We start from the raw sequence: 12,225 nt of genomic DNA on the forward strand, positions 1-12,225 counted from the left end.
GCTGATTAATCTTAAACATTGGATTGACTGTAGGTTCAGTTTCAGGTTGACTTTGGATCTCGTAGAATTGCTTAAGCACAGCCTCTTGCACTTTAGACTTGTAAAGCTGCCGTCCCTCTTCGTCATTCCTGTTATAATGAAGTTGGACAAAATCTTCAACGATCTCCTCGACCAAGTTGTCAAACAGCGCCATTTTGTCTGCCGTGGTGTTTACAGGTGGTTCCAGTATAGACACAACTGTTTGTTTCAAAGCGTCTTTATAATTATGTCTGTTTTTGTCTTTCTTGATGAGCATTTTAATAGATGCTATTTGTTGTTTTAGTAGTTGTTTTCTGGCCTCCTTGCTTTGTTGAGCGTCATAACTAGTAGGAATCATGTTTAAAATGTTTTCTAACTCGTCATCCAGCATTTCATTGTACATGAAGTCGTTAACGAAGATTTCTTGATCAGCGTTGAGTTCAGTAAGCTTCATAACAATTCTAGTGAATATTTCTTCTCTGAAGTCCTTGTGTCTCTCGATTTCTTCGACCGTGTTGCCCATTAGAGGCAGTTGTCGACACCACTCTGCCACTGTTTCGAGCAAGAGGTCTGCCGGTTTTCCTTTCGGTGTATTCGGCGTTCGGCAGCAAGGAACAGCGGGCTTAGGTGCCAGAAAGGAACTCCGCCCCGTCGCTGCTGCTGCTGTTGTTGGTTTCACTTGTTCCTTACTTTTCTTACCTTTAACTTTACCACCTTTACGAGGTTTTGTTATAACACATTTTCTTGACTCGGCTGTAGATTTCAGCGCATTTTGTAATTTGTTGGCAAATTCATCATATCTGCTCTCCTTTCCAGGTAAAAGAGGCAGTCTCGGAAGCCATTTTTTTATTTCCTTCAGTATCTTATCCTGTGAATTTTGTTCATATTTTTCTATTTCATGAATCTTCTTTGCAATCGTTGCTAACTTTAAGTCCCATTCCAACTGTTCGTTCAAGTTAGTAGCTTCTCTCAATGGCAGTTCCTCAAACCATTTATCGATCTCACATCTGGTTTTTACTATTTCCGCTTCGTCTATTACGGCGGCTTCATTAGGTATAGGAACTTTGAACAGAGCGCTGTATAGTTCGTTATAAATCTGATCTTTCGTCAGAGGAATAGCGCTTTTATTTTGGGCGCACTGAAAGTAGCGATCGATTTCGGCTCTGATCTGTTTCTCGTATGTTAACTTCATTTCTTCGCTGCTGTGATCGAAGTTCTCTAGAATGAACATATTCACTAGACGGTTTTTGTACATTTCGAATCCTGGTTCAGGCATTGGTTCTTTTCTCGCGGGACTGGGTATTGAAGTGTTGATCACGTTTTCTAGATTTTGTTTATATTCTTCTCCTGCTGACTTTTCTTTAATAGCTGCATTTGCATCTATAATAGTTTCTATTAGATCTTCTTTTAATTTTTCAATATTTTTTGCGGCGTCTGGATTAAGAGGTGCTTCTTTTACAATATCATTGACTTCGTCAGTAAAAACATCACGGTAAAGAGGAGGATTGTTAAATACAGCTGGATCAATATTCAGTTCCCCAGTTTTCTGCAATACTTTTTTCTTGATTTCATCTTTGGTTGATTTTACTACTTCTTGGTTCTCACCGCGGATTGGCAGAGCGTTGCAAAACTTCTCCACAGTGTCTACGATCAAAGCCTCCGGTTTGTTTATGTAGTCTTTGTTTTTTAGCATTGATACCCTTGGCTTAGGTTCAGGGCGAATAACTCCCATGTTGGTCGACCTCGTTACATCTGATATTGACACGTCCCATGATTCGTCAGCTTTTGCTTTATCTACTCTGTTCAGAAGTTGATGTATGAGAACAGGCACAACAATCTCGTGCCGAGGCTCCAGTTCCAGTCGCGAGATCCAACTCGAAATATATTCAACGGCATCTGCATCCGCTTTTTTGTCATTGGGGTCTAACGTCTTTTTAATTTTCCTTTCAAATAACTTTTCCGCAAGATCAGAAACCATCTCTACTCTATGTTCACCATCTTCTTTGCTCGTAATAGGAGCTAGTGGAAGATTCTTCATCCATTCAACGATTTCTGTGATATAATTCATTTCTAAAACAAATGATTCGACAGTGTCGTCGAATGGCAAAGGCACGTGGGCGAGTCTGTTGTACACCTGGTTTTGTGTAAGCTCCGCGGGGTTAGAGGTTTCGTGAACAATTTTTTGTATTTCGTTCATAAGTCTATCGGACCATACTTCTAACTTTATCTCGTTATCATAGACGTCTTCGCCGTATTTTCTTACATATTCACCGATGAATTCGCCCAAGTCATCTACGATAGGCGCCTGTCGTGCCTTCTGTTGTATAGACTCTTTGTAAGCGGATAGTTTCGCTAAGATCTGATCAATCATTCTCGCCATATTCACTTTCTGTTCGTTAGGTATTGGAAGTGTATTTAAATAAGACATGATTATATTTGCCAAGTGTAGATCATAATTCATAGCTCCCGGAGCTCTACTTCTCTCGTTTTCAATAGCAGTAATGTACTTGGCGACATATTGTATGAAGTTAACCCGATCTTTATTCCCTAGCGCTTTGTAATTTGGATCTATAGGTATTGATTTCAACCAATCAGCCAACAGCTTTATGTACTCTAGCTCTTGTACAAATATCTGTGGTGCGAACAACGCGTTGGGTTCAGATTTAGCGAAGTTGTCATATACCTCCTTTCTCGTTGGTGGCTTTAATTTCATTAACTCTTGTTTTAGTACTCTAGTCAACGCGCGACGGGCGACTGGATCATCAACAACATAGTATTGTTGTATAAATTTTTGTATAAAATCTTTCATTGTTTTTTCAATTATAGTTTCGTCGTGGGGTTCTTTAACAGCGTTTGCTTTCGCCAACTGTCGTTCCATAAGGTCTTTCATTCTTTCTATGTGCGCTTTACCTAATGTGGCATCTTGTGGCAAATGTTTCAGTCTCTCTTTTAGTTCCCCCGTCATTTCTGATAAGTAGGGCCTCGCAGTGGGGCTCAGGACGGAGTTTAACCATTGCCTGACATCGTTTTCGATTTCCCTTTCAGGGCGTTTGTTAACTAAATGAGCCTGGACATTCTCTGCTAATTCGTGTATCATTTTGCCTCTCAGACTTCTGTCATTATTAAGATATGCATCAGCCGGTTGCTCGTTCATCCAAATGGAGATTTCATCTTCGAGTATATCTATTCCCTTAGGTACGTATTCTATATGTGACTCCTCTTCTCTGTACTTCAAATGCCCGATAGCTTGTCGATTCCCGTGCTGAGGTCTAGTTAATACTGGCACCCTTTGTAATCTCTCAAATATTCTTCCGAACAAGTCTTTAATCTCATCTAAATGTTGTTCATAATCTACAAATATTCTAAATTTGACGAGCCAATCTGATATGGTGGTCGCCACGGCGTTTTCACTTTGAAGTGAGGGAGTGAGCTGTAAATTTCGCAATGTTTCCACAACTGCTGCTGCTAATTCGTTTATTATTGCTTCTCTAAAACCTCTGTCTTCTGACCTATGATATAGGTCTGGTATAGTATCCATCCACTGGTCAATAGCTTCGGCTATATATATGATGAGGTTTATTTCCTCGGGGCTTTGCCGTGGTATTTCTGATCTTGGTATTGTAACTCTTTTAGGAGTAGAAGTTATTGGATATGACGGCATAGTGTTCCTTTCTTCGGAAGTATATACTGATATGATTCCTGAGAGTCGAGGTTTGGTAATATTTCTCGCGTTATAATCTTTGGGATTGTTATATATCACGTAACGGACACTAGCTATTATATTGCTAGCTATATCCATCGCTTTATTAGGAGACACGTCACAATAATTTTGCAAAATTCCCGCGACTTCATTCACACTGTTTTGGTTTAAACCGTTATCTGTGGATTCGAGACGTTTTAACACATCAGAAATTTCTTTTTCTATTTCCTTGTTAGGATTGATTCCCATATTTTCGAGGCATTCACTGATTACTGTAAAAATATTATATTTAAAATTTGCCGGCGTTTCAAGGTTCATGATCTCATGAACACGTTGCTGTAACATTACATTTTGAACTTCGTTAAATCTATGTTTGGCGTGTCGCGCCTGGACACACAGCAGTCTGTTGGCTAATTCTTCAGCCAGCCTATAAAGGTATACCATCTTGGAGGCAGGACGTTTTATGGCTATCGGCAATTTTTTCAAAACATCTAAAATTTCGCCTTTCAAAGTAAATTTGTAATGTGCAGCAACTTTGGGCTCTTTCAATAAATACTCCAAGTTATTAAGAAGTAATTGTTGTATTTCATCCGCCCTAATATTGTTTCCAAACAGATCTTTTTCTATTTTTATATTAGACAACCATTCTTTGATTTCATTTTCTATTATGCGGATGTCTATATCTGCTAAAAATCTGGTATTATCTGTAGTGTTCTCTTCTGTAGTATCTTTAAAATGTATTGAACGATTTTTGCTATTGCTTGGTTTATCTTCTTTAAACAGCCGGTTATTTAATTTCTTTATAGTGTTGAATAAATCTGCAGTAAATTTGTCTTTAAACGGGCCTTGTTCTCGTTTATCGCCTGGCATCCACATCGGTAGCTCATTCACACTTTTGTCTATTTCAAGTTTTAAATTTTCGTCATAGTTTTTGTGATTAATATTTTCTGAAATTGTGCAAATGTCTTCAATCAGTGCATTTATTACGTTATCTCTGAGCATTTCGTTTGCAGCATCGGTTTCGGCGTACATCGGAAGTTTCTTCATCCATTTTATTGTTTCATTTCTAACGTATTCCTTGTAAAAATCGTGTTTCGGCGTCAATACTTCTCGAGTCTCGGTGCTTTTAAGTGCGATATTGTTGCTTTTGGGTTCATTGAGTTTTCTTTTGTTCAGGATGTCATTGGAGTTGATTGGACCGTGTCCGTAGTCCTGGAAAATAGGTTTCTTTGTTGGATTGACTTCAGTTTGAGCGGAATGTGATTCTTTTGACTTTAGACAAACGTACGGCGCTGAGCATGAATCCATTGACGATGCACTCATCTGTAAATTAGTCATATTTAGATTACTCGGTGCAAGGTTGGATCTACAATTGCCAATTGATCTAAATTTAAACCTTCGTACTATCGCTCACTCTTCTTCTAAAGCATAGACTGTAAGTGTATACCTCCCGATCCCGAGACGTGCTCGACGATTCGGACATCAGTTCCGGTCCCAGTTCCTGGACGGTGACGTTGGAGTGATGCTCGCGATGATGCTCGTCGAACCTCTCCTTCATCATCTTACACTGCTGTTGGTTGCAGGTCTGGTGTCGGACATAAATTGCGACTGAATTTATAGGAACCAGTGGCGTTTATAGACTACTGTTGATGAAAATTTACGATATTTGTAAGTTTGAAACAATCTTATAGCTTTGCGTAACCATTTGTTAGTACACGTTCTCTCCTAAAATATCTCTGCTATTAGTGTTGAAAAGCAATGTGTAGAAAAGCAGTTAGGACAGCGTAATCCTTGTAACTGCGAACAGTTTAGTTAGTCATTATTTTAATACATTACATTAACATTAAAATATAATATATGGTCATTTTGTCATGATAAAACAACTCAACTAACGTAGGACGACCTGATCCTGTCTCTGAAGCTCTTAATGTTCTTCAGATATCTGACGTTGACGTGTCTATCGTTTCTTTTCCCGTTTCCTCCGTCTCTACTCCTGGCAGCCCAGTCGCGTCCCTCCTCGCTGTCCAGCAGAGAGCCCGTTTTTCTTGTTGAGTTTCTTTGAATGCGTACTGGTATGTTACTTCTTGCCTGGTATGATGACGCTGAGGGTCAAAGGTTTGATTGCAGTCGTAGTTTTGATATCCCCAGTACCTATATAATGCATACCATGCAGCATAATCTGTACTATTTCTACCTTTTTATTTATTATCAGCTTCCCGTCAGTTGCATTAGGGATTTTTCAAAAAAATGAGAAGACGAGATAGTAATCGATGTAGTCCTCTCTACTATTCGTAATGCTTCAACAGTTACCCGTTAATCACGTACCTGATATCTTCCGAAGGCGGTCCTGAGTAACGCTATACTGGTTTGCTGGTAGCTGCAGGGCCATGTCTCCCAGCGGCCTACCTTCGCCACCGGGAGTCTCTTGTGTGGTTCACTTTAATTTCATATCTATATTTGGTTATATAGTGTTACTTAGAATTTGAGTTTTTGTTTTGTTTGTTTCATGTTTGACGGCTAAAAAATAGATTGTTGCTTGGAAACAAATAGAAGATTTTGTGAGGAATCAAAGATAATTATCATGTAGAAGGAGCATCTAGGGAAGAGTTTGTATACTTAATAATAATAATAATTTAGCTTTATTTATTCCATACTTAGTTCAATAAACATGCAATAGGTGACTTAATTCTTTTAAAGTTAATTTAATTAAAGTTAATTTTTAAGTTATGGACCCCCTTCGGGTAAAAGCCTCCTCCAAGGAGCTCCACTTATCTCTATCCTTCGCGACGCTTAGCCAATCTCGGCCTGCCGTCTCTACGATCTCGTCAGACCACCTGGCGCACGGTCGGCCTTTCGCTCTCGTACCTCGTGGACCGTTCCACATCAGCGAGCGTAATGTCCACTTGTCGTCTTTATATCTGGCCATACGGCCTGTATGTTTGTATACTTAGCACCTAATTAATGGTCCCGATAACTAATTGTAGCGACGTGTAGGTAGTCGACGTATAGTAAAAGAGGGACAGATGGTGACGTTCCTTTATAGAAGGGCCGCGGCTGGTCAGGCGCAACATCTGTCTGACTTGAGATTTTCCCTTGCCATTTCTTATTCCTCAAATACACACATGCACACGCTCACACACGCACACACATACATACACACACATTCACGCACGCTTTTATCCTCGAAAGAGTATGCAGAAGCGCAACTAGGGCCCCCACTTTTCGCCAAATGTGTTCCGTCCCATGATGTGATAAGGGGCGAGCCATATTAGGCACAAATTCCAGACTCCGGGCTGATACTGAGCAGAAAAACCCAAATATCACTTTGCCCGACCTGGGATTTAAACCCAGGACCTCAGAGCGCCTCCGTACCGCGCATGCAGTCCCACGCATGCAGGCAGGCATAGTAATATCATACAATTTTGCCAGTTGCCACCGAGTTCCTCTGTGTTTAGCTTTGTACATTTGTATATAGAAATATAAAACTGGCGAAAGTTTCAGAGACCTAATAGTAAAATTGTTACGTATTTTTTATAATCGTTTTAGTGTAAATAATAACACTAATCTATGAAAAATAATATATTTGTAGGAAATTACAAATCACCCAAGTGATCAATGTATTACAATAAATCAAACAAATTGTTCTTTTTCAAATTATACAATATACTTTATAGTTCTAAAGTTAGTCATCAGTCACCTTTTCTGTGACATACGCAAGGCTCGTGACTAACTTCATGCCGTGGTTCGTCGACATCACTCGTCGCATCCGAAGTCGCACAGCGCTCGGTTGATAAAGAAGCGAGCCAGCGAGTTGGCCCTGTACCGGAACGTCTCGATCTCGTAGATGTTCAGCTTGGTCAAGTCTTTAGTCAGGAACTTCGCCGTTGGACGATCTGTAGAATAGATACCGTAGTTTTAGAATGAAACGAATAGTCTTTTGTACACGTAATGCTTAGTTTTATAAAAAATTTAAGCAACCTTCTGAGATGAATTGTAAATCGCATTTTGGCCTATATTTAGCTCCATGCAATCGATAAATAAAGATGGGTTATTTGTCTACAGACACAGGTATTTTAGTAAAATTATACTTAATGCATATTTAAGGCCGGTCATGTTTAGATAACACTTCTAAGTCATTAGTTTACATATATTAATACCTTTTGGATCTACATGAAAGACAGGCAGCTGTGTGACATCAGCGAAAGTAAATGCATTGCACAAGTCCATTGCGCTGGCGGCGTGCAGTGTGGTCGTCAACCTGATCAGAGCTGCAACAATCAACATCACAAAAATACTTTTATAATAAATAACATTTACGCAAATGTTCGACAATAAAATAAAACTACCGTTGCCTCGTAAAACTCTCCCTCAATAATGTTAAAAATGCGAAAGATTTTGAAAGCGTCGACGTCTAGATCCATGTTAGAAGTAAACGCAGTAATCGCTGGACAAATTTAATTAAATTCGACACGTAGAACCCAGGTAGACCTAGACTAACATAAGTAGGCTACTTTTTTATTCCAGTAATTTGTTCCCGAAGTAAATATTTGACCTTTATAATCAGATTTTTTATGATTTGATGATGATGATTTAGGGACTTTTGTAGCGTGAAAAGCTCTTTACAAAGCCGTGAACAACACCCAGTATGCAATAAAAAGAAAATTATATGCAATAGAAAGAAAATACAGTTCTAGTGCAATTTGTTACTTACGATAAGTGCCATTGATGTTATAGCTGTAAAAGGAGTCCTCTCGGTAAGAGGCGTGTTGGATGAGCGTCCTCGTGGATTGCAGGTTCAGATGCAGACAGTCGAGAGCTAGTACTGCGGTGTCGGTCAACGGGTTGTAGCTGCAATTTAGATGCTCATGGATTAGTTTTTAAGAATTTTATTATTTTAGAGTTCTATTTAACAAAGTATGATTAATAACTTTTCATAATTGTACTTATACATACATTAGTTCATCTCCGTCTTTAACACAACAATCTCAATGCCTTTTTTCGATCGATCGGGAAAATGGACCAATCAGAAGAGTTTTTTGTGACATGCTTATATATGTGACTTATTTTGATTGGTTTAATCACGGGATTGGATGGAAGATTAATATTGGGATGGTTTAATGAAAACTCCCGTCAGGCATGAAGTCATTATAGTATTAAATATATTATATATGTTAGTAATATTGGGTTTCTCTACTCAGTATTAGCCCAGAGTCTGGTATTTGTATCTGATATAGCGATCGGCTCGCAACCTATCACTTCATGGAACGGAATATGGTGGAGAGTGGGTGCGCCAATTGTGCTTCTGCTTACCCCTTTGGGAATTAAAGAGTTTATGTGTGCGTGGGTGTGTGTATATTATATTATTCGTTTTAATTAATTTCGCTCGTGAATTTTAATAATAATTAACTTATCTTTGGTTTTTATCCTAAATCTTACTTACAAGAATTCGGAGACCGCGCACTTGTCGTGATTCCTGATGTTGAGGTTTTCGTCGATGTAGGTGGAGTTGAAGTAGGGCGCCTCGAAGCGGAACCGCGGGCGGGTGTAGCGCGGAGGCACACCGCCGGCCGGAGGGCGGCAGTGGGAGTTCGCACGCAAGTTAGACACGATGCACTCCGTATTCTCCAAGCGGCAAGGACGAATGACTTTAGGCGGCCCTAGGGATAAAATATTTATGTGGTATGAGAGGTTATAAAGTCATGCTAGCAGCAGGAAAAACATTTCTTTTTTAAAATCCTGGTACCGTGTTGTATACAAGTTGTCTGCAGCATGGAGCCATGAGGTGGTACCATTTATGTCTCACTGAGTAACTGTGATCACACTTCTCTATCATTAAGTAACTGTGATTGTTCATAAATGGTGTTCACTTACCATCAGTCGAGCTACTTACAGCGCGTGCCTACATTAAAATTTCAATACATTACCTGCATTGCAAAGATTGGCGAGGACAAGCACTAAAACGATAGTTTTGGACAGCATTTTGTATGCTAGCGATGTTGTTGACGCGCGACACACTACTAGACGAATGTTCAAATCATTAAGCATTGATTGTGGCGAATTAGTGAGGTTTGCACAAGTGTGGATGAATTTCTATTGTTCATGTTTGTGGCGGTCGTGGAATATTGGTGTAATAATTGCTTTATTTATCGCCGTTAGAGAGTCGGTCTGGGTTTAGGACTTGTTGCTAGGTCCGTCGCGACCCGTGGTATACATTACAGATCGATTGCTGTTGGAAAACCAATTTCTCATCTTATAATTTTGATAAATGTACTTTCATGTCTATTAACTAATTTGTATTTACTAGTATTTTGATAGAAATATAGACAATAACTTTTATATATTTTGATTGAGGTAACTTACGTCGGTGGTCCTGTAAGGGTTTCTTTTGAGGTACAGAACCCTAAAAACGCTTGCTTTAAATCATGTTTTAATTGTGTTCTACCAAAACATGTCCGATAAAAACATCAGTAATATTGTGTTAGCTCGTAGCGTATTTGCGTAAGGTTGCGTCTGTACAAACAATTCTTTTATTTATAATTTGAGTTGTATTTGTTCATTGATTTGAGTCAATAATAGACCGCTTTAGTTATGGGAATTTAAACCTTATATATCTTTGGGGTATTTAATAGTATCAAAAATGAGTAGTTGGCCTCGATTCACCCCTTCAGGAATAAAGGCGTGAAGTTCAATGTATTTACAGGTAGGTACATTTCCGTTTTTTTTTCGGACATAATTGTTAGATAATGTTAGAGAACTACGCAACCGACGAAGTAACTAGAATTAATTTTAATGCCTGTGCGTGACGCAAACTAGGATGTACAGGTTGATGCAAAACACAAAACATTTTAAAAATCGTTTTTATTTATTCATAACTATCGTACATTATTAATAATAATATTAATCAATTAAATACAATAATAGTTAGGTTATAACTGTCAGCGACACTCGCACTCAACAAGCCGTGTTCAGCCTAGTAAATGCACTTTTACACGTCTCGGCGGCCGGTGCGTCGCGGCGTCGCGTCGGCGTCGTGTCGGCGTCGTGTCGTCGCCGCACCATTGGAAGTAACGTGAAATGCCGGCGGCGCGGCGCAGCGGCCGCTCGAGGCTTGCACAGTGTTAAATAAATTGTGCGGTTATTTTTTTAAAACTTATTTTTATGTCTTTTTTTCGTAGAATACCACAATAAATTCTTATCGTATGTATGTGGATTTATAACCAGTGTATTACTGGTAATGTATTAAAAAAAAAAAAAATCAAACAGCCTGTATACGTCCCATAACACATTTTTAACATTAAATTATAAGTGTAACCAGAATTTTCATTTTTGGAAAATTTATGAAGTCGATAGTAATTTCAAGCAATAGTAAAAATAATATACGTTCAAATTGTCTATAAACATTACGTCACAGGTTGGAAAAAAACTGACATAGTTTCTTCACGAATATAAAAGATTAAATATTGTTTTTTTAATTATTTAATATTGCAATATTTTTTCAATTAAAAATCGTTTACAATTTGTTTTTTGCTTTATATTATGGGCTTGCGCTATATCGCAATCGGTGGCGACAATGTAGGGTGGGACGATTGTCGTGTGAGTTTCAAAATGACTAGATTTTTTGGCAGTAGAATACCAAGAGCAATTGTGGTGATCCTTATTGTTTTAAAATGAGAAACGTACTGGCTGTTATTATGTTTCTTTTTATATATTAAGTTCTTGAATACGACTTTTTCACCGCTACAACTTATTTAACATGATAATAAAATATCAACACGTGAATTCCTTTTTTAAGATGTAATGTGTAAGTTAAAATTAAATATAACCAATGTTCCCTACTCTAATTTAAGATCTTTGTTTTATTACCATTTTGTTATTTCCATAATACTTTAAATAATATTTAAAGAATCTTTTTACTTTATTGCAAAATTGTCGGAGTAAAAGAAAATCAAATTAGGCAATCGTTTTGATAAATTCAACGGACTTAAAAGTAAGAAACTTAATCTAAAAAAAAGGAAGACACACATAGCGTATCGTACGCTGAATATACTGTAATATTATGAGAAAAAAAAACAAACTATAAAAGCTCAGACACTTTAAATAAAGGAATTCACGATGTCAATACACCGTCACAACGCTTTACACATTGTCTAGTAAAGCAAAAATATTACATCAAAAAACGTAAACAAAGCTACGCGAGTGCAATTCCGCTATTAGGGAAAATATTCCCACGATGGGAGAAAAAATATATCGCATCCAAAGAAAACACAACAGGAGACTACGTCTTATGTGTATTAATATAATTCTTAGGGCGCGAGTGCACAGAGTTTTTGAAACTACGCAATGATTTAATTAAATTTTTCAACTACTTCAGTATTTTTTGCGTTTTTTTTTACGGATTTTTTTGCGTTTTTAAAAACGCTCCGCTCACGCGCCCTCATGTTTGGTGAGGCACTGTAGATGCTTGTACGAGTTTAACCACTGCGGGTCATGAACATGATAGATTTAAA

General features: G+C 38.2%; 1 protein-coding gene across 1 annotated transcript; it reads right to left on the minus strand.

Annotated features, from left to right (window-relative positions):
* Window positions 1-7,282: 7,282 nt before the first annotated feature.
* Window positions 7,283-10,561, minus strand: LOC115444536 (fibrohexamerin). Its single transcript, XM_030170348.2, has 5 exons — window positions 9,643-10,561; window positions 9,159-9,375; window positions 8,430-8,566; window positions 7,876-7,986; window positions 7,283-7,611 (listed from the first exon to the last, which is right to left on the minus strand). Exons 1-5 carry the CDS (start codon window positions 9,761-9,763, stop codon window positions 7,472-7,474), a joined length of 726 nt encoding a protein of 241 aa, XP_030026208.1. The 5' UTR covers window positions 9,764-10,561; the 3' UTR covers window positions 7,283-7,471.
* Between the last annotated feature and the right edge of the window lie 1,664 nt (window positions 10,562-12,225).

This window comes from Manduca sexta, chromosome 18 (assembly GCF_014839805.1).
Source record: "Manduca sexta isolate Smith_Timp_Sample1 chromosome 18, JHU_Msex_v1.0, whole genome shotgun sequence".
In the NCBI taxonomy this organism is placed as follows: Eukaryota; Metazoa; Arthropoda; class Insecta; order Lepidoptera; family Sphingidae; genus Manduca; species Manduca sexta.

Bases quoted from the DNA above. Each gene is read 5' to 3' on its own strand.
- LOC115444536 (XM_030170348.2), bottom strand. From the start codon at position 9,763: ATGCTTAATGATTTGAACATTCGTCTAGTAGTGTGTCGCGCGTCAACA. The intron at 9,376-9,642 runs GTAATGTATTGA...TTTTATCCCTAG, and splicing joins CGCCAATCTTTGCAATGCAG to GGCCGCCTAAAGTCATTCGT. The intron at 7,612-7,875 runs GTATTAATATAT...TCTATTCTACAG, and splicing joins CTTTCATGTAGATCCAAAAG to ATCGTCCAACGGCGAAGTTC.